Source organism: Haemorhous mexicanus, chromosome 25, assembly GCF_027477595.1.
Source record: "Haemorhous mexicanus isolate bHaeMex1 chromosome 25, bHaeMex1.pri, whole genome shotgun sequence".
NCBI classification, from domain to species: domain Eukaryota; kingdom Metazoa; phylum Chordata; class Aves; order Passeriformes; family Fringillidae; genus Haemorhous; species Haemorhous mexicanus.
In genome coordinates, this window is record NC_082365.1 from 6,263,171 (window position 1) to 6,281,030 (window position 17,860).

General features: G+C 57.1%; 1 protein-coding gene across 2 annotated transcripts; it reads left to right on the plus strand.

Annotated features, from left to right (window-relative positions):
* Positions 1 to 901: 901 nt before the first annotated feature.
* LAD1 (ladinin 1) lies at positions 902 to 11,975 on the plus strand. Of its 2 annotated transcripts, none has more exons than XM_059867531.1 (10): positions 902 to 1,359; positions 4,442 to 4,582; positions 5,856 to 6,342; positions 6,738 to 6,872; positions 7,588 to 7,637; positions 8,404 to 8,476; positions 8,877 to 9,008; positions 9,337 to 9,429; positions 10,506 to 10,583; positions 10,895 to 11,975. In XM_059867531.1, the coding sequence occupies exons 1-10, from the start codon at positions 1,322 to 1,324 to the stop codon at positions 10,901 to 10,903; spliced, it is 1,236 nt and encodes a 411-aa protein (XP_059723514.1). In that variant the 5' UTR covers positions 902 to 1,321; the 3' UTR covers positions 10,904 to 11,975. The 2 variants fall into 2 exon arrangements, with proteins under 2 accessions (XP_059723514.1, XP_059723515.1); XM_059867532.1 differs by having other exon boundaries at positions 903 to 1,359; positions 6,741 to 6,872.
* The last annotated feature ends 5,885 nt before the right edge of the window (positions 11,976 to 17,860 follow it).

The following is a 17,860-nucleotide window of genomic DNA, read 5'->3' on the forward strand; positions in this document are numbered from 1 at the left end:
TAGCAGGATGCTTGCAAGGTTATTTAAGGAATTTTTTTCCCTTATGCCACAACTAACTGAATTCTCTGTATATATGAAAACACTTGAAAGAGGAGTGATTACTGTGAGAAGAAAGAGGAGCCGAGAGCAAGCCCTGCTTGGAGCGGGCGGCTCGTTTGACAGGGCTATCTCCTAGAAATGGGATTTTAATCAGGAACCTTTGATTAAAATCATTGCTCAGGTCGCGGCACACCCCTGTGGGCTGGAGGCATGCAGGGCCAGCCCAGCCTCACAACCAGTTCCTCGGGCTGGTGCAGGGATGGATCTCACTGGGAGCAGAGGTTGTACTCAAGGGGTCCTGGATGACATTTCCTGCAGGGAATAGAACCTGGCAGCCCAAGCACTAGGGTTGAGGCCATGCTGTGGGAAAATCCAGGCTGGCACCTGGCTTTTGCTGTGCCTGGGCCCCCCATCCTCCACTAAGACAATCCCATTTCCCCACTAAAGGCAGTGACCCTGTGGCTTTACACCTGCCCTTGGTAGGAGGGCCTGCCCTATGTAAGGGTGGGGGTCTTGGGGCACAGCCAGAGGTAGGACGGGTTTGATGGGTTGGGTCTGGGTGAGGGATGAACCTGGGCACACAGGCCCTCTCTGGCACAGGGCTCCAGCACACAAAAACTGGACCCCCCCCATGCCCCAGGCCCCTCCCAGACTCTGTGAGTGCTCACTGCTGCAGCCAAGTCCAAGAATGAGAAGACCTTGACAGCTCCATTTGAAACATCTAGAAAGGGTTAGAAGGAGCAGGGGAGCCTCCCAAGCTCTTTGGAAAGGGCTGCACTGCGCCCAGTCGGAGGAGTTTTAATGACTGTTTTGGATCCCCGGGAGCCAACCTCCTCCCACTCGGCCCGGGGTAATTCACCTCCTCCGCCGGGCTGCGGGAGTTGTTGACTGGTGGATTGCGGCTGGTAGAACAGGTTCTCTGCAAGGGAGTTGTCTCCGAAACCCTGGAGACGTGGATGGCCCGAGCCGCGGGTCCCGGCTCGGAGCCTGGCAGCGAGGAGGGCTCTGGTTTTGCGTGGCACTGCTGGGCAGGGCGGCTCTCGCCCCGCGCCGCTGGCACACAAATCACAGCCCTGCCTATGTCAGGTAGATAAGGAACCATGTGATGCAGCTGGTGGGAGCGGGAGGCAGGCAGGGTGAAGGTGCACAGGGAAATAACCTTGCAGGGAGTTCCTCCCTCCCTTCTCGGGGAGCAGAGTCTCCGGGCAGCGCTGACCCCGAGGCTCCCTTGGCCTGGATGACTGCTTGGGTTCTGGGGGCTCTCTGAACTCGGGTAGCGGCAATGTCCTTCAGCAGAAGGAACTGGTCCGATCTCTCCAGGTAAGTGCTGGGGATTAATGCTTAACCCTTTCCCCCACCAGCAGGGAGGGGTGAGGGTGGGCTGCTGGTGGCCAAAGGGGCTCAGGGAGGATGGGAGGAGGGGGCAGCTGCCCTGGGAGTGTTTGTTGTTTGCAGAGGTGAATGCCAGCCCCATGGAGAGCTTGGCGCTGCTGGAGTTTCTTGCGGCTGGGCAAGATCAGAGGCGTTTTTGTTTGTGCTGCCTGGGGAAGCTGGGCCAGGCACAGGAGAATTACCTGGTTAAGCATTCTTGCGCCATGCTGGATACATTTTGGGCATGTTTTGCCTTTCTTTGGGGAACAGACTATCTGGGCTGTGCCTCCAGCCTTGCTCTGAGCTGGCTGGGGGCGTTTCCCCTCCCCCCATGCCCATGCAGCCCTCGGGTGCATGTCCTGCTCTGCCTGCAGAGTCTGCAGCCCCTCCTGTGCTGAGCAAGCCCTGATTCAGCGGCACTGACTGAGCAATCCCTGAGCAATCCCTGCAGCACCACCAGCTCCCTCGGCCTTCCCAAAGAGTGCTCAAGAGCCGGGGAGGCTTCTGGGCACCCTGGGCTGGGTCAGGCTCTCGCATGAGGCTGGAGCAAGGTGGGATCAACCCTGACCTCTGCAGACCCCAGGGCAGCCCTGCCAGCCTGGGCTGCACAGGAGAGGTGATGGAAACTCAAACAGAGCCACGCTGTGCCACAATCAGAGCAGGAACCCTGTCCCAAGAGGATGTTATGGCTCTGAGACTTAATTGCAAGCCTCAGTACCAGGTGTAAGAAAGGGGAGTTCAGAGAATCCCAGACTGGTTTGGGTGGGAAGGACCTTAAAGCTCATCCAGTTCCACTCCTGCCGTGGCAGAGACACCTTCCACTATCCCAGGATGCTCCAAGCCCTGTCCCGCCTGGCCTTGGACACTGCCAGGGATCCAGGGGCAGCCACAGCTGCTCTGGGCACTCTGTGCCAGGGCCTCCCCACTCTCACTGTGAAAAGCTTCCTTATTTTAGTTGAGACCCCACTGCTCAGAGGCCACCAGCTCTCAGCTGCCTTTGGTGTGGGTGAGACAAGTCCAGAGGCCACTCCAGCCCTGTCCTGATCCATCTCCCCTGAGCCACAGACCTGCCCCAACACCAGCCCAGCTGAGTCCTGCACCCCGTGTACTTCCCAACCCCGGAAGGCATTTCCTGAGCTCTCCTGAGATGAGGCAGCACTGAAACAGCAGAAATGTCAGAAATCTCTGCACTAATCATTGACAGGGCAGGAGAGGACAAGGCAGGGACACTTGCCAAAGTTTTTTGCTCATCTCTTTCAGCTAAAAAAGGTAAGACAGCAAAAAATAAATCCCTCTTTGAAAAGAGGAGGGAAAGATTGGCAGAGCAAATCCATAGCCTGATGGGTGGATCACTTAATTACAAGTAACGAGGAGCTGCCTGTGGATAGTGCCAGGTTTTGTGCTGCCTCAGAGGGAGCCATGGTAATTCAAGGCTGGAAAATCCCATTTTCACTTTGGAGGAAACTGCGTAAAATCAAAGAAGTCGTCGTGAGGATTTAGCCCGGCATTAGTGCTCAGTGCTGCACTGATTGAGGGACAGGAGTGCAGAGGCCCCGGGATCTGTGTCCCCCGCGAATCTGCCGCTGGGATGTGCGTGCTGGGATGTGCCCTGGGAGCGCCAGGGCTGTGCAAACACGGCCGGGCTGTCCCAGCCGGGGATGCTCCCTGGGCACATCCCAGCCTTCGCCAGCCGCGTCTGGCCCGGTGCCGAGCGGGCATCGGAACCCGCCCGGAGCTCCCCAGCCTGGGTCCGATTGCTGTTGGGGCTGTTCGGCTGCGGGGCCAGCGGAGGGAAGGGCAGGGCAGGGCAGCATAGCCCTGTCCCCAGCCCGGCACTGCCTTGTCCCCAGCCCTGTCCCCAGCCCGGAGCTCCCGGTCGGGTCTTCGCGCTCCGCTGGCCCCGCCGCGTCCCCTCCTGCCCCGAGCAGGAGGAACAGAAGCCGCGAGCACTCGCGGGGGGTAAAGCGGTTTAATTTATGACCGGCTGGGATTACTCAGTAACTCGGAACCAGCCGCGAGTCCTCACTCGTAATGCGGCCCTGCCCCTCTGACTTTCGCTAAAAGTCAAATTCATGGCAAAGGCTGAGCTGGGATGAGGTCCTGGCACGGACCCTGCGCAGGGAGGCTCTGCTGGGGTGCCCTGCGGTGTTTGTGGCTGATTGAGGGCTCGTGTTGAGGGAGAAGAACCAGGCTCTGAGAAGCTCCATCAGCCAATAAAAATATTTTCCAACACATTTCATGCACCAGCACAGAGGGTGGGCAGTTTTGGCACAGAGAAAGGATGGCGGAGCTGGTATTTTCCAGACAACTTTTTATTCTGAGTGGCATTTTATTAAAACAAAACAAAAACAACAAAAACAAACAAAAAAACCCCAAAACAAAAAAAAAAAACCCAACCCACATTTGGGTTGTGCAAAATAAAATGCTCCAAGATGATTCCAGACCTCATCTTTTTGTCTCAGTCTGTGATTATCAACAATTCCCAGTCCAGGCACATGCAGGGGGGAAGCGGAGCCCTGCCAGCCTCATTCCCAGGCAGAGCCTCTCAGCAGTTGCCTTCAGCCTCTGATACTTTTGCATCTGAGGCTCTATAAAAATTAAATTGCCATCACCACATCTTGGTTTTGGCCTAAAATCTTGTGGCATAGTGGTTACCCTTCCAGTTTATGTGGTTGAGGTCTGTGTGGTAGCTCAAGGGTCCTGGTCTGGCTGAGTTACAGGTTCAATATCCTTCCCCTGCAAGGTTTGCTTAATATAGGAACTCCTTTGAAATGAGTGCTCCCTCCAGCAGGAGAAAATGGGAGTTGGGAAGTCAAGTACTTGCTTTGGGAAGGGCCTGCATCAGCTGGCTGGAGTGAGAGCCCTTAGGGGAGCTTGGCTCGTGCTGGCCTCACTCTCCTCCAGCAAGGTGACTTCTGCCAGCCCTTGGCCTTGCCCAGGGTGTAGCAGTTCCTTTCTTGTCTGGCACCAGGCCTTCAGGGTGCCCATGCAGGACACAGCCTCCCCATGTCCTTGTGTTTCCTCCCAACAGCCTGGCCAGGCAGAGGACCCTGGAGGATGAGGAAGAGCAGCAAAGAGAGCGCCGGCGAAGGCACCGGAGCCTGCTGTCATCCACCTCCACGGATGAGGAACCTGCCAGCCCTGCCAAGGACACCAGCCCAGCTTCCAGCAGGTCTGTGGGGTCCTGCTGGCATTGGCCTCACTCCTGACACTGGGCCCTGGCAGCTGCTGCTGTGGCTGGCTCCTGGCTGAGGGAGGGCTGAGCCGTGGCGAGAGCTCACAGCCCTCGGGAGGAGGGTTGGGCTCCCAGCGGGGCACAAGGGGGGACACCTCGGGTGGGCTCCCCATGGCACACAGGCAGGAGTGGGGGAGGGCTGGTGCCAGGGCAGAGCTCAGGGTGGTGCTGCAGGTGGGGTCTGCAGGCAGGTAAGGGGTGCCCAGCTCTGCAGGAGAGCAGAGCAGGCAGAGCCTGGCTGGCTGTGCTGCCCCTCTGAACCTCACAGTGATGCTGTGGCACCTTTGCTGAAGGGGGGATCTGAGCCAAGGGCTTTCCACTGGTGCTGCCAAAGTCCCTGGCTGCAGGGAGCTGGGGTTTGGAGGTACTCTGGAACCAGGCTGCCCTTACACAACCTGATCCACTCTCTAAATTGGTCCCTGGGAGTGTCCAGTGGTGGTTTGTGTCCGCAGTGAGGCTCCCACTCCAGAAGTGTTCCTGTGTTTCAGACAGGATGGAGTTGGGACACTTGGGCTGGATATGGGGTGGATGGGGGCTGGGCATGACTAAAATGAACCAGGTGGGAAGGACAAGTTCCTCTTCCCTGGTGCTGACACAGGCTGGCCATATGGTGACTGAAATTCAGGAGGAGGGCAAATGTTATCCCATCTCCTTCCCAGTGCTGGGAGTGTGCAGACACAGCCCGCCAGGTGTCCTTCGGCCCCTTCCCAGGCCTTGTGCCTGTTTCCCTGGGGGAAGGAGGGGAAACAGCTTTTCACAGGTCGTGTTGGGACTGTGGGTGGACCTGGCAGAGCAGATAGGCTTCCAACCAACACTTCCCACTTTAAGTTGGTGGGATTTTTCCTAGTCCAGTGAAGAGTCACAGCCACACTTCTTATCCAGCAGCAGACCCAGACTGCCCTGAGCCTGGATCTCCTTGGCGCAGGACTTGGTGGGTGCTGGTGTCCTGGGATAAGGCTGCAGAAATGCTTCATCTCTATGACAGAAAGGAAAAGAAAAAAAAGAATTTTAATCCAAACTTTTTCTCAGACAGCTGAGCTGGGGTGATGGGGATGAGAGTGGCTGCAAGCCCTGGTCTGCAGGGAGGACTCCAGGATGTTTATGGGATTTTTATGTCCCTCTCCAGAGCCTTTTGCCTCACTTGCAGCATGAAATCACCCCTTTAGCCCCAGGGGCTGAGGTTGTCATCCCATGTTGTCCCTGTTCCTAGACCTTCATCCCTGGTGAAGCCGCAGTCTCTGGAGAATGGGGAAGAGCGAAAGCTCTCAGAGGTGCTGAAGACACAAGAAGGGAGAAGAACGAGGGGCCTCCCACCTGTGTCCGAAAAGCTGAGGCAGGAGAAGGAGCAGAAGGAGCCAGGGGTGGGAGAGAGCTGCCAGGAGACAGAGGCACAGCCCCGCGGGAGGCAGGAGAGCAGCTGGGCTGCAGAGCATGCTCAGGAGGCGGCCAGGGGTGGAGGGGACCCGCCTGGAGACAAGAGCCTGGAACCAGCCTCTGAGAGGAAGGTGGTGGTGAGGACACGGCTCCAGGACAAAGACCAAGGAGCGCAGACTCCTCGGGGGGAGCAGAGGAAGGAAGCAAAGGAGCCACCAGAGGTGGGGAGCTGCCGGCTCCGGGAGGTGAAGATCCTCACCAGGGTGGGAAACCGCAGCACAGAAGAGAAAATCTCAGCGGTGACCTCATCTCCAGAGCAGCAGGTAAGCAGGAATGGATGGGGCACCAGGGGGAGAGGTCCTGGGTGCTGGGAGAACCAGAGAAAGACACAGCCCAAAAGTACCAGGAGGGAAATGGGATTTTGAGGAAGGATTTTGGGAGAGCTGCAAAGCACAAGGTGGTGGACAGGGCTCCCATGACCTCCTTCCCCTCCCTGGTCTGTGCTGTCCTGATCACCTTCTCCAGCACAAACTGCTGATTGCCATTAAGGGGACACTGAAGGGCTGTTGGGGACTCTGTATGTCCAGTGGAGACAGGAAAGGTTTGGAGGATTTTGATCTCAAACTTTGGCCTCCAACCCAGTTCCTGCCCTGACTGTTCAGCCCCTGCACCTCAGTCCGCTCTGCAGGGATGCATCTGAGGTCTCCTTTTTCCTAAGCAGCCATCCAGGAACCCCTCAAAGCAGGTAATCCAGCTGTCCCCTCCCCGAGATGAACCTGCAGAAAAGCCAGACCCTTCTCCAACTCACGTCACCTCCATTCGACGGGCCAGCCCAAGAACTGTCTCCTTCCGGGTAAGAGCTGAAGCAGGTGGGGAAAGGATTCCAGTGAGGCAGTGGAGGATGGGGGGAAAGGAAGGATTGCTTTGGCTTCTGGATTATGTGGGCAGAATCTGTTCCCAGAAGTGTGCTCAAAACTTACCCTTGGGCTGGGCACTGCAGTCCTGATTCCCTCTTCCCCCTGTTTTCCTTCTCTGTTTCTGACTGAAGGCATGTGAGATTGAACATGTCTAGTTCATCCACTTTGTGCTGGCCAGAAAACTTATGGGAAGTGATGAGAAAACAGGGAACTCATTGTCCTCAAAATTTCCAGAGCCACAGGAATTGCCATCCACCTTCCAGTCTTTCCAGTCTTATGTGAAAGCACAGGATAAAAATAACATCCATCCTCCCTCTCATTCCATGTTACAGTCTGAGAATATGTTTCATTTCAAAAGAGATCTCTGGAATAAAGTCATTGGAGAAGCTGGGAGAGCCTAGAACTGTCAGGATCATTGCTGCTGTGAGTCAGGGCTGACTGGCTACACTTGATTGACTTCCATAGGCTTTACTGGGAATAAAACTGTTATCACCATGAAGTGTCTATGGTCTGGGGAGCTTTGATATCAGATAAACTCTGGTGTGGGTGCAAATGGAGCTTTCCTGGGGGAGATCAGTGAGATAATGTCTCCCATGCTTATCTTGGATAACCAAAGTTCACTGCAGGATCTCCTCTCCTTGTCTCTTCCAGATCATCTCCAAGAAGCAGAAAGAAGAGAGCCAAAGCCCTCTCACAAGGAGGTCAGCACCTCTTGTCATGTTGCTTTGGTCCTGCTGGGCAGGAATGGCCATCCTTTGTTTTCCAAGGGAGGAGGAGGCGCTGGGGCTTGGCAGGCCTGGCACAGATCTGCTGGACATTGGTCCCCAGCCTTGTGGAGTGGGTGGGCAGCGATGCTTGGCAGGGGACAGGACAATGTCCAAGAGCAGCTTGCATCTGAACAAGTTCCTGGAACCACAGAACAGTTTGGGTTTCAAGGGACCCTGCAGATCTCATTCCAACCCCTGACATGGGCAGGAACATCCTCCACTGTCTCAGGTTGCTCCAATATCCCCCAGCAAGCCCCCAGTTTTGTGGGGTTATGTAGCTCCATGTCGGTGCTTGTGGGCACAGGTTCATCCATGGGGACATTAAAACAGCTCCGTGAGCAGCCTGACCTGGCTTTAGTGACCAGATCAGGGGATCCTCCACCCCTCCGTGGGCAGGTGTGTGCTGTAGGCAGAGCCATGCTGACTTTGGGGGCAGTGCAGTTCAGAGCTGGCAGAGCTGGACCCAGGGCAGGCTGAGAAGCTCTGAGGTATTTTGATGTTCAGTGTGGCCCTGGAAAGGCAGTGACACCAAGAGCTCGGTCACCAGCAGGCACTGGGCTGCTTGGGTCACCTGGCAGATAGATGCAGGAGTGCTGGGTGGGACGGGGCCTTCTCCTGCCAAGAGCAGCTCCCAGGACCATGGGCTGATCCCAGGACATCCTAGGGGGGCTGGTTTCAACTCTTCCCTCGTCTTCCCCAGTGCGAGTCTGAGGATCCCAGGCAGCAACAGCACCATTGGGGAGAAGCTGGAAAAGTACAACTCAGCTGTGCAGGTACCAAGGGCACTCGGCAGGGCCAGGTGGGGGTGGGGAGACAGAGAGGGGTGGCCTAGAGCCAGGTGGGGAGGGGAGGGCCTGAGCTGCATCAAGTACCAGAGCTGATGGGGGGGATGGAGATGGAAAGGCAGGAAAAGGGATTGGCCTCAGGGTTTTAGGAGCAGGGACCCTTGGAGGGGGTCTGGGGACGCTGCACGGCCCTGCAGGGAGGAGATGTCCTGTGCAGAGGGTCTGGGGATGCCGTGGTCCGTTGAGGGAAGCAGCGCACAAGGCTGTGAGCTGGTGATGGGCAGGAGGGAACCAGACCCCAAGGGGCTCGGGGTATGAGCCAGAAGCTGGACTTTTCTTTTCACCCCGGGATGCAGCGCAGCTCTGCTGACCCCTCTCTCTCTCCCAGCGCTCGGAGGGGGTGAAATCCTCCGTGCCTGCCCAGAAGAGTCGCCTGCTCTCCTCGGAGGGGGTGGCGAGCAAGCGCAACTTCTTCGAGAGAAGCGCTCCCAGCAAGGCGGAGCCGGCGGCTCTCAGGAAGGTGAGGTCGGAGCGGCTGAGCGGGACCTCGAGCGGGGCTGTGCTGGGCAGGCACCGCCTCTGGGGCAGATCTTCCTCTCTTCGGATACTAGGCTCAGCCTGGCAGGCTGCGGCAGGGATCGGGGGGAGCTGGGTGCCAGAGCTGCCCCGGCACTGTATGGGTTCCTGCCGAGCGCTGGAATTTGAGGAGCTGGGATGGAGCCAGTGTGTGGGCTGGGCTCTGCTGCCGCAGCTCCGCTCAGTCTCCCCATGCCCTGGGGACTGGGCCGGGTTACATTCGTGCAGGGAGAGCCGCTGCTCTAACCCTGGTGTCCCTCTCTGTGCCACAGGACAGCCTGAAGATCCCAGGGTCGGTGACATCCCGCATTAATCTGTGGATCAGCCGAGCTCAGGAGCCTGCCAAAAACGAGGAAAACGGCAAGGTAGCAGCTTGTGTCAAAGTCAAGTGAGAGCCCTGAGAGCACGCGGTCTCACGGGACATGGTGCTGCACCTTGAGGCAGGGTTGAAGTGTGGATGAGCCCTTGGCTGAATCTGTTAGAGGGTTTGGAAGCAGTTTAGCCAGGTTTGGAGGTCGCAGAGCTGCAGGACCACCATGATGATATATCAGGGCTCTACTTGTTGCTGTGTTCTGACTGTGAGCCCAAAATTCCCAAGACAGCTGATTCCAGCCCTTGGTGGTTTGAGGAGGGAGAGGACCCAGCTGGGTGCATGTCCCAGGACACGCAGGGATACCTGACCCTGCCCCCCAGCATGATCCCATCTCTGCCATCCCACCTCCTCTGTCTGGATGAGCAGCTCTGCCTGGGGCCAGTGGGAGAGGAGCTGTGTGTTCAGCCCTTCAGCTCGGAGGGGCTTGGAGAGGTCCTGGTGCATGAGGGGTCTGGAGTCATCTGCACCCCTACGTGAAACCAACCCCCCAAAATTAGGGGGTCTTGTGGCTGTAGGTGCCAAGTGCCCAGCCAAGGGGACTAAAAGGTCATCGCTTGGCCACCACGCAGGAGAGGGACAAGAGAGCCTTTGGCCTCAGGGTTCTTTGGTGTTCCTGGAAAGGAGGGGCTCAGCAGGTCCTGGGCAGGTCTCACTGCTCACAGCAGGGAGGGCTTTGGTCATTGCTCGTGGCAGCCAACTGGCCCAGGAGGGGCAGCTCCAGTCCAGCCCTGCAGCCAGGGAAGCTGAATCCAGGCTGGGCTGGGAGATGAACGCTGCCCAGACATGTCTGTGCCAGGCAGCTGTGCCAGCAAAGGGTTTGCTCCTGGAGTGACTCTTGGGGAAAGAATGCAGCTTCTTGGTCAGTTCTCCTTCAATAGCACCTGCTTCACTTCTGTGGCTGGAGCTGCACTTGGCTTTGAGGGTCTCCCAGGTGCAGGATCCCAAAGCTGGCTGGTTTTACCTGGATAATGTGTGCTTCAAGGTTTGGGTACAGTCAGACCAAGCCAACACTGCACACGATGCATGGGGAAAACTTTCTCCTGTCACTTCTGACTCTCCTGTTTGCAGGAAATCCGGAGAATCAACAGCCTGGCAAAGCGAGATGTCTGGATAAAGCAGCCTGGAGACACCTCTGGAGACACCAAGGTAATTATGGAGCTGCTCTGGAACCTGGTGCATCATCTGAGGCAGAGCCAGGATGTAAGGGGAGAGGTGATATGGGGTAGTCAGGACTCTGTGACTTTGGGAAGTGAACAGGAGGGGACAACTGGAGGCATCTGTAAGGGAGAGGAGGACTCTGGTGTAGGAAGAGAAGGGAAGTGGCCTGTCATAGGATTTAGGGGATGCCTGCCTGCCCCATCCCCTGCTGGGGACAGCCACTGCCTGGTGAAAGCAGCTGCATCTGGGGGGGTTGCAGCCTCAGGCACAGCCTCAGTGGTTCCCACTTTCTTTTGCAGTTGCAGTAATACCAGCTGTGCTCTCACACCATCTGGGAAAAACTGGTTTGCTCCAAAGATCAAAGCCTAGCCCTACCCAACCGTCCAGCAGCCACTGCCACGAGTCCCCTGTGCCATGTGTGGGTGCAGCCCAGGTCATGGGGTCCTCTGCTTGTGGGATGGGAAGGAAGAAGCCTGGAGGAGTCTCCCTGTGCCCCCAGTCCCCAGTCACTGCCTGTCTGTGGTTGTCCAGGCCTGCAGGCTCCCCACAGATGCTGAAGGCCAACTCCTGCCTTGTTTGCCCAGCACGTTTGCTGTTCTGCTCCTGATCTCTGCCTGTGCCCCAGAACTGCCCTGGCAAAGGGGATCCCCCACATGGCTCCCTGGCAGCTGGAGGATGTCAGTGGGGCAAGAACCTGCCTGGCTGAGGGAGTTCCAGCTGCACATCCATGGACCACGTCTGTGCCTGCTGCCTGGGGCAGGTGGGGCAGGCAGCTGTCACCCCTGCCAGGCTGTCACTGCCAGAGGGGCCCAACCAGAGGCTCATGAAGCTACATGAGTGCTCGGAGATGTCTCATGGAAGAAGGGGGGACATGGCCCTGGTGTTTCCTTCCACACGCAGCTGAACCAGAGATTTGTCCTTGTCCCTGCAATCCCCTGCCCCTGCAAGCAGTGAGCCTTCATCCAGTGATCAAGGGGAGGGTGAGCTGGCCCTGGCCATGGCCACAGGGCCAGCTCGTTGGGGGATTTCATGGAGCTGAGTGCCCTGTGCTGGGCCCCATTTCCCTCTTGCCTTTCCTCCTGAGCCCTTTGCTGTGCAGCCCCTGATCCTGCATTCTTGTGGCTGCTGAGCCCACCCAGCAGGGATGGAGGATGCTCTCTTGCGGCCTTTAGGGTGACTTTAGGGTGCCGTGGGCAAAGGGCTCAAATTCTCTTATTGGAGCCATTCTTTGGGTTTGGGTTGTGCCTTGAGGAACCACTGTGGTGACAAATTCAGTGTGGGAATCTGCTGCTGCCCCTGGAGCTGATCCTGCTTGTTGGGCTTGGGAAAGAACCCTGTGCCTTTTTTTGTTTTTTAATAAAAGTTGCTCTTTCTAAAACACTCATGGTCACCTACTGCTGGTCTGGGACTGGAAACTGTTCCCTCCCCTTCTCCTGACAAGGGGAAAATAGGGAAGACCCCGAATCAAATGTGTCCTGGGGGGTTAACTCTTCCCTTCTCATTGCAGCATCCCGCGGTGGGAGCAGCGGCTGCGGGAGCCGGGCCGGAGCTGCCGGGCAGGGTCTGCTCCTGCACTGCTGACAGCGCTGCCTTATCTGCGTCCGGGCCGCGGTGACAGCTGGGCTGGCTTGTGTCAGCCCCTCGGGCACTCACGTATCTCGGTCCGGAGGGTTTAAAATAGCAAATCTCTGAGGCCACACAATAGCTTGGGCTTATATGGGCTCCTGGGGGGTAAGGGGGAGCGGTGGAGGGGGCCAGGGCCGCGGCTGCCGAAATAGCAGCTCACAAGTGTTGCATTCCTCGCTGGGCGCCGGGCACATTCCTGCGGCGCTGCCCGCCCCGGGGTGGGCGCTGGAGCCCCCTTAAAGCCTCCTGGCCCAAAGAGCCTTTCCCAGACCCCGCGGCTCCCCGCGCTCCCGGCAGCTCCGGCGCTCAGGTACGGCTGGGGCGGCGCCCGCCCCTCCGGGGGGATCGGCTGCGGGGGGGGATCGGCTGCGGGGAGATCGGCTCCGGGCTCGGCTCCGGGCTCGGGGTGTCCCGGCCGCTCTCCCGGCTGTTTTATGCCATGGAGGCATTCCCATGCATAAAGCATCTGGAGCCTCTCCAGCGGGTTGTATCTGTCGTTTCTCTTTTGGACCACCCTGGTGGGTGCCCAGGTGGCTCAGATGGGTTTTGGCTGCCCTGGTTCTGGGGAAATCTCCCGGATCCCCGTTCCCTGTGTCTGCAGTGACAGCAGGGATGCGATGCCCACGGGCAGCCCAGGGGGTGGGTTAGGGATGGGATGCTCCTGTGCCTGGTCTGACCCTGCCAAGCAGGACTGGAGCAGGGACATGACCCATTTTGGAGCCAACGGTGGGAAAGGAGAGCTCCATGTCTGGGCAGCCTGGAGGAAAGCAGTGACTCAGAACTGTGGAGGATTAACTCAGGCCCAGAGCTATGAGCATCCGACCCTGAGCTAAAGGATAGGGGGATTTCGAGGAGTGTGAGTAATATCAGGATTGTTTAATACACAGCAAATTCTGGGACATTTTTTGTAGTCAGTGCAATTTCCTCTTTATCTCTGTAATGTCTGCTGGGTTCTCCTAATTCTACCAAATCAAGATTTCTAAGCTTTAATGAAAAGGTTTATGTGTTTCTGTGCAGAGGATGCATAAATATTTCCTTGAGCTGCTTTTTCTTTTGTGTACCCTCTTAACAGTGCCGGACTTGTTGCTGTTCCCTCAGCTCTGTGGGATCTAATGGTGTCTGAGGGAGGAGGGCAGTGAGAATGTAGGAAGAAGCTTTCACACTGTGGGGACTGGGAACCCTCTCCTCCCGTGCCATGAAATGGTTGTGTGGAGCTTTGGCTGCTCAGATTTGGCCTAACTTGGGGCATCAGGACCATGCTGAGCCTGGGGGGAAAGTGGAAATTGCTGTTGGTGGGGAAGCAGGGATCCTGGGGATGGTGCTGGAGAGGGTCCTTACAGCCAAGCCCCAGACCCATGACAGGAAGGGGAACAGTGGTGGCAGGAGCAGGTGGTGACCCTGAGGCAGAGGGGGCCAAGTTCTGCCTTTATTTGTCTCAAAAAGCACCTTGTGAGGAACAGTGAGATTAGAGACCCTCTGGAGCTGTGGTTATGCCAAGGTTCCCCTCCTGGAATGCCCCTTTCCCATGCCTGAGCATTCCAGCCCTGGATCCAGCATCCTGAATAAGGACTCCTGAGGCCTGGCCTCCCCATCCTGGGTAATAAATGCCTGACAGATGCAGCGAGCAGCAGTTGTTCCCAGACTCTGGGTAGCAGGAGCAGGGAAGCCTTGCTGCCCTGGGAACAGGTGGTTCAGCACATGGAAGTTATTTCTGAGCTGCCTTGCATCGTCCTGTGGCATCTCAGCCCTGCTGAGGGCTGGTATGAGCAGGGGACAGGGCTTGGCTGAGCTGGGCTTGGGCTGGGGCTCTGAGCTGGGGCTCTGGGCTGCTGCAGGATGTCCAGGGATGGGGCTGGTGGGTGCAGATCTCACAGTACAGTGCTGGGTGAAGGTCAGATGAGGTGAGATGATGAGCAAGGTCCTCCTGAGCACAGCTGGGAGGGAGACAGATGTGCTGGGAAGATGAAAGGCTGTTTCTGCCAAGGTTTTAGCCCTAAAATGAGGGCTAAGTTACTAAAGCAGGCTGTAAATTATTCCTTTTAGCTAACAGGGGGAAAATGCACCCGCTGAGCCCAGGCTTCCCCTTTCCCAGCAGTTCTGCACTTGGAGGGCTGGGCTGGGAGGGTTTGGTGAGGGCTTGTGCTGTGCATGGTGCAGGGCTGTAAATCTGAGAGAAGGGGTCATCCCTGGACTAAGAAGCAAAACAAGCTGAACATTGCAATGGGGTGATTTTCCTGTCCCCTGAGCAAACACAGCCCCTGAGAGGGCTGGGCCAGGGGGCTGAGTGCTTTGGACATGGTTCCTGATAGAGTTATCAGTGTCACAGGAGGTTGTGTCCAACCTCCTGCCTCCTGTTTGGGGCATACTGTGATCCTGGGACAGGAGGGGGGCAGGCACCTTATCTCTGCTGAGATAACGCTGTCACAGCCTGGCTGGGGACAGCTGGAAACTCCAAGTGCTTTGGAGAGAGGCAGCATCTCTACCCCTGTCCTGGTGCTGAGGGACAAGCTGTGCTAGCCCTTATCTCACTTCTAACCCTCACTTTTTCCAATCTGCCTCCAACTCTGCCAGAGAACCAGGGATGTCAGACACAGAGGAGGTCACCGAGGAGTATGAGCAGTAAGTGGGATGGTTTTATCACCCTTTCTTTCTCCCAATTCCCATTTCCCCACTGCAGCATTGCTTGGAGGTGCTCTCATTGTTACCCCAGCTCCCACCATGGACCCCCAGCCTGTGCCCCTCTGCCTTGGCAGTGCCTGAGCCCAGCAGGGGCAGCTTGTGTGGGGAGCTGTATCCACACCCGTGGGCAGGACAAGGATGATTGCTGTATTAACAATGCTGCAGTCTCAGTCTGTGGAACAGAGATGGGAAAACCCAATCTGCTGCTGCTGGGGTCCTGCTGCCACATGTAGAGCATCACTCTCCAAGGCCCAGATTTGAGAGCAGCTTCTGCTGATGGAGGCTGCTGGGCTAGGAGGCATATCCTGGAGAGATGGGGCTGGGTTAGAGGGATGAGCTCCAACACAGCTCCCACTTCTCATCCACCACCAAAGAAAGGGGACCTGAACTCTCTGGTTTTTCAGTGCCACACCAGACTCGTGTGTGTCACCAATCTGTCCCCTGGGATGGGCTGTGCGTCTCCCCCACGGCCAGGGAAGGACTTGGGGGCAAAGGTGGGATGTGAGATTCCCATTTCTGGGATTACAGGACAAGGTCACTCATCTTCTCATGCTGCAGAATGGTGGGGGTGCCCTGACCACGGTCAAAGTGCCAGTCCAGACCTTCAGGCCCTGCTCTCCATAGCCTGCAGGGTGACCCGGGCCTTGTCCCTGTCCCCAGTGCCACCTGCCAGCCACCCAGCAGCCCTGGCCAGGGGAGCCAGCCGTGAGGAATCCCAAACTCACCTCAGCCTCACTGATGGCCCCATTCCAGCAGCTCAATGTGACTCTAAATTCCTGTTGTGCTTTGCAGAGAGCAGGAAGGTAAGAGAACATGGAGCACCTGCAGCTGCCCTGAGGCCAAAAAGTGATCAGAGAAACTCCAGTAACCTGAGGCTTCTTTCCTTTCTCTCTGTCCGTGCTCTGTGTGCTCTCTGAAGAGGAGTGCGTGGAGGAAGGTAGGAGTTGCACCTGCAAGGACCAAGAGCCAAATGAGAGGGCTTCAGTGTTTTGCCAGGGGGTTTAGAGGTCAGCACCTGGGCTGCAATGGGTAAATCATGCCCAGGAAAGGCTGATGTGACCATGTTTGAGATGCCTGCACCTGAAACATCAGTTGGATCAAAACCAGTCTGACTTTTCTCAGGATCTCTTTTGTCAGTGACTTAAACCAGGGATGGCAGTGCTGGACATGGGTGTTGGCTGAGGGGTGATCCCAATATCCCAACGGGAGCTGGAGCCTCTGCTGAACATGTGACAATCTTGTCAAACTCAAACTCCCACCTGCCTCAGCCTGATGGAGACACGGGAGCTGGGCTGGGCGGGGCGGGGCTGAGCTGAGCTGAGCTGAGCTGGGCTGAGCTGAGCTGGGCTGGGCTGAGCTGGGCTGAGCTGAGCCTCTGGCTGCTCGAGGGCACTTGCCAGGCAAAACACCCTGAGTGTAAAAGCAAAGAGAGGTGCCGGGGAAAGGGGAAGCCCCTGCTGTGCTCCAGTCTTCATCTCACGCACGCCCAACCTCTGTGGCACCCAACTAATCCCTGTGCTTATTCCTTCCCTCCTCCCTGGCTCAGAAGAAGAAGAATGGATAGAGGAAGACGACGGTAGTTATTGCACCTTTCATTATTTCCTCTCTCTGCTCTTGAGAACAGTCCTGGGTCCATGTGTTCTGCCTCTCCCTGGTTGGGGAATGGTTTTCTTTAATTCTTCCACTTCTCTCTCTTCTTCCTGTACTCCTCCCATGCCCTGCTGTGCTGTGTGTCCATCCTCTGTCTGTGCCTTGTCTCTTATATCTGCCAGCCGTGGTTTGCTGTCTTTGCTGCCTTCTTTTTCTTCCCTTCTGTCTGGCTGTGGCGCCACGGGTGTTCCCAGGGCACAATATCACTCTGGCTCCGCCGGGGGAATCCCGTGGGGACGCTGCTCCCTCCAGTGGAAAAAGGCTCCGGCAGTGTCACAAAGCATCACCAGCCACCCCTGGAGCTCCCTGCTAGAGCAGAGCCATGGAGATCCCTCCTTCCTTCCTTCCTTCCTTCCTTCCTTCCTTCCTTCCTTCCTTCCTTCCTTCCTTCCTTCCTTCCTTCCTTCCTTCCTTCCTTCCTTCCTTCCTTCCTTCCTTCCGCCCCTTCCGCCCCTTCCGCCCCTTCCGCCCCTTCCGCCCCTTCCGCCCCTTCCTTCCGCCCCTTCCTTCCGCCCCTTCCTTCCGCCCCTTCCTTCCGCCCCTTCCTTCCGCCCCTTCCTTCCTTCCGCCACTTCCTTCCGCCACTTCCTTCCTTCCGCCACTTCCTTCCTTCCTTCCTTCCTTCCTTCCGCCACTTCCTTCCGCCACTTCCTTCCTTCCTTCCGCCCCTTCCTTCCTTCCTTCCGCCCCTTCCTTCAGCCCCTTCCTTCCGCCCCTTCCTCCCGCCCCTTCCTTCCTTCCTTCCTTCCGCCCCTTCCTTCCTTCCTTCCTTCCTTCCTTCCTTCCTTCCTTCCTTCCTTCCTTCCTTCCTTCCTTCCTTCCTTCCTTCCTTCCTTCCTTCCTTCCTTCCTTCCTTCCTTCCTTCCTTCCTTCCTTCCTTCCTTCCGCCCCTTCCTTCCGCCCCTTCCGCCCCTTCCTTCCGCCCCTTCCTTCTTCCGCCACTTCCTTCCGCCACTTCCGCCACTTCTTTCCTTCCTTCCTTCCTTCCATGCGCCACTTCCTTCCTTCCTTCCATCCTTCCTTCCTTCCTTCCTTCCTTCCTTCCTTCCTTCCTTCCTTCCTTCCTTCCTTCCTTCCTTCCTTCCTTCCTTCCTTCCTTCCTTCCGCCACTTCCTTCCGCCACTTCCTTCCGCCACTTCCTTCTGCCCCTTCCGCCACTTCCTTCCTTCCGCCACTTCCTTCCTTTTTTTCTTCTGCCACTTCATTCCTTCCTTCCATCCGCCACTTCCTTCCTTCCTTCCTTCCTTCCGCTCCTTCCTTCCTTCCTTCCTTCCTTCCTTCCTTCCTTCCTTCCTTCCTTCCTTCCTTCC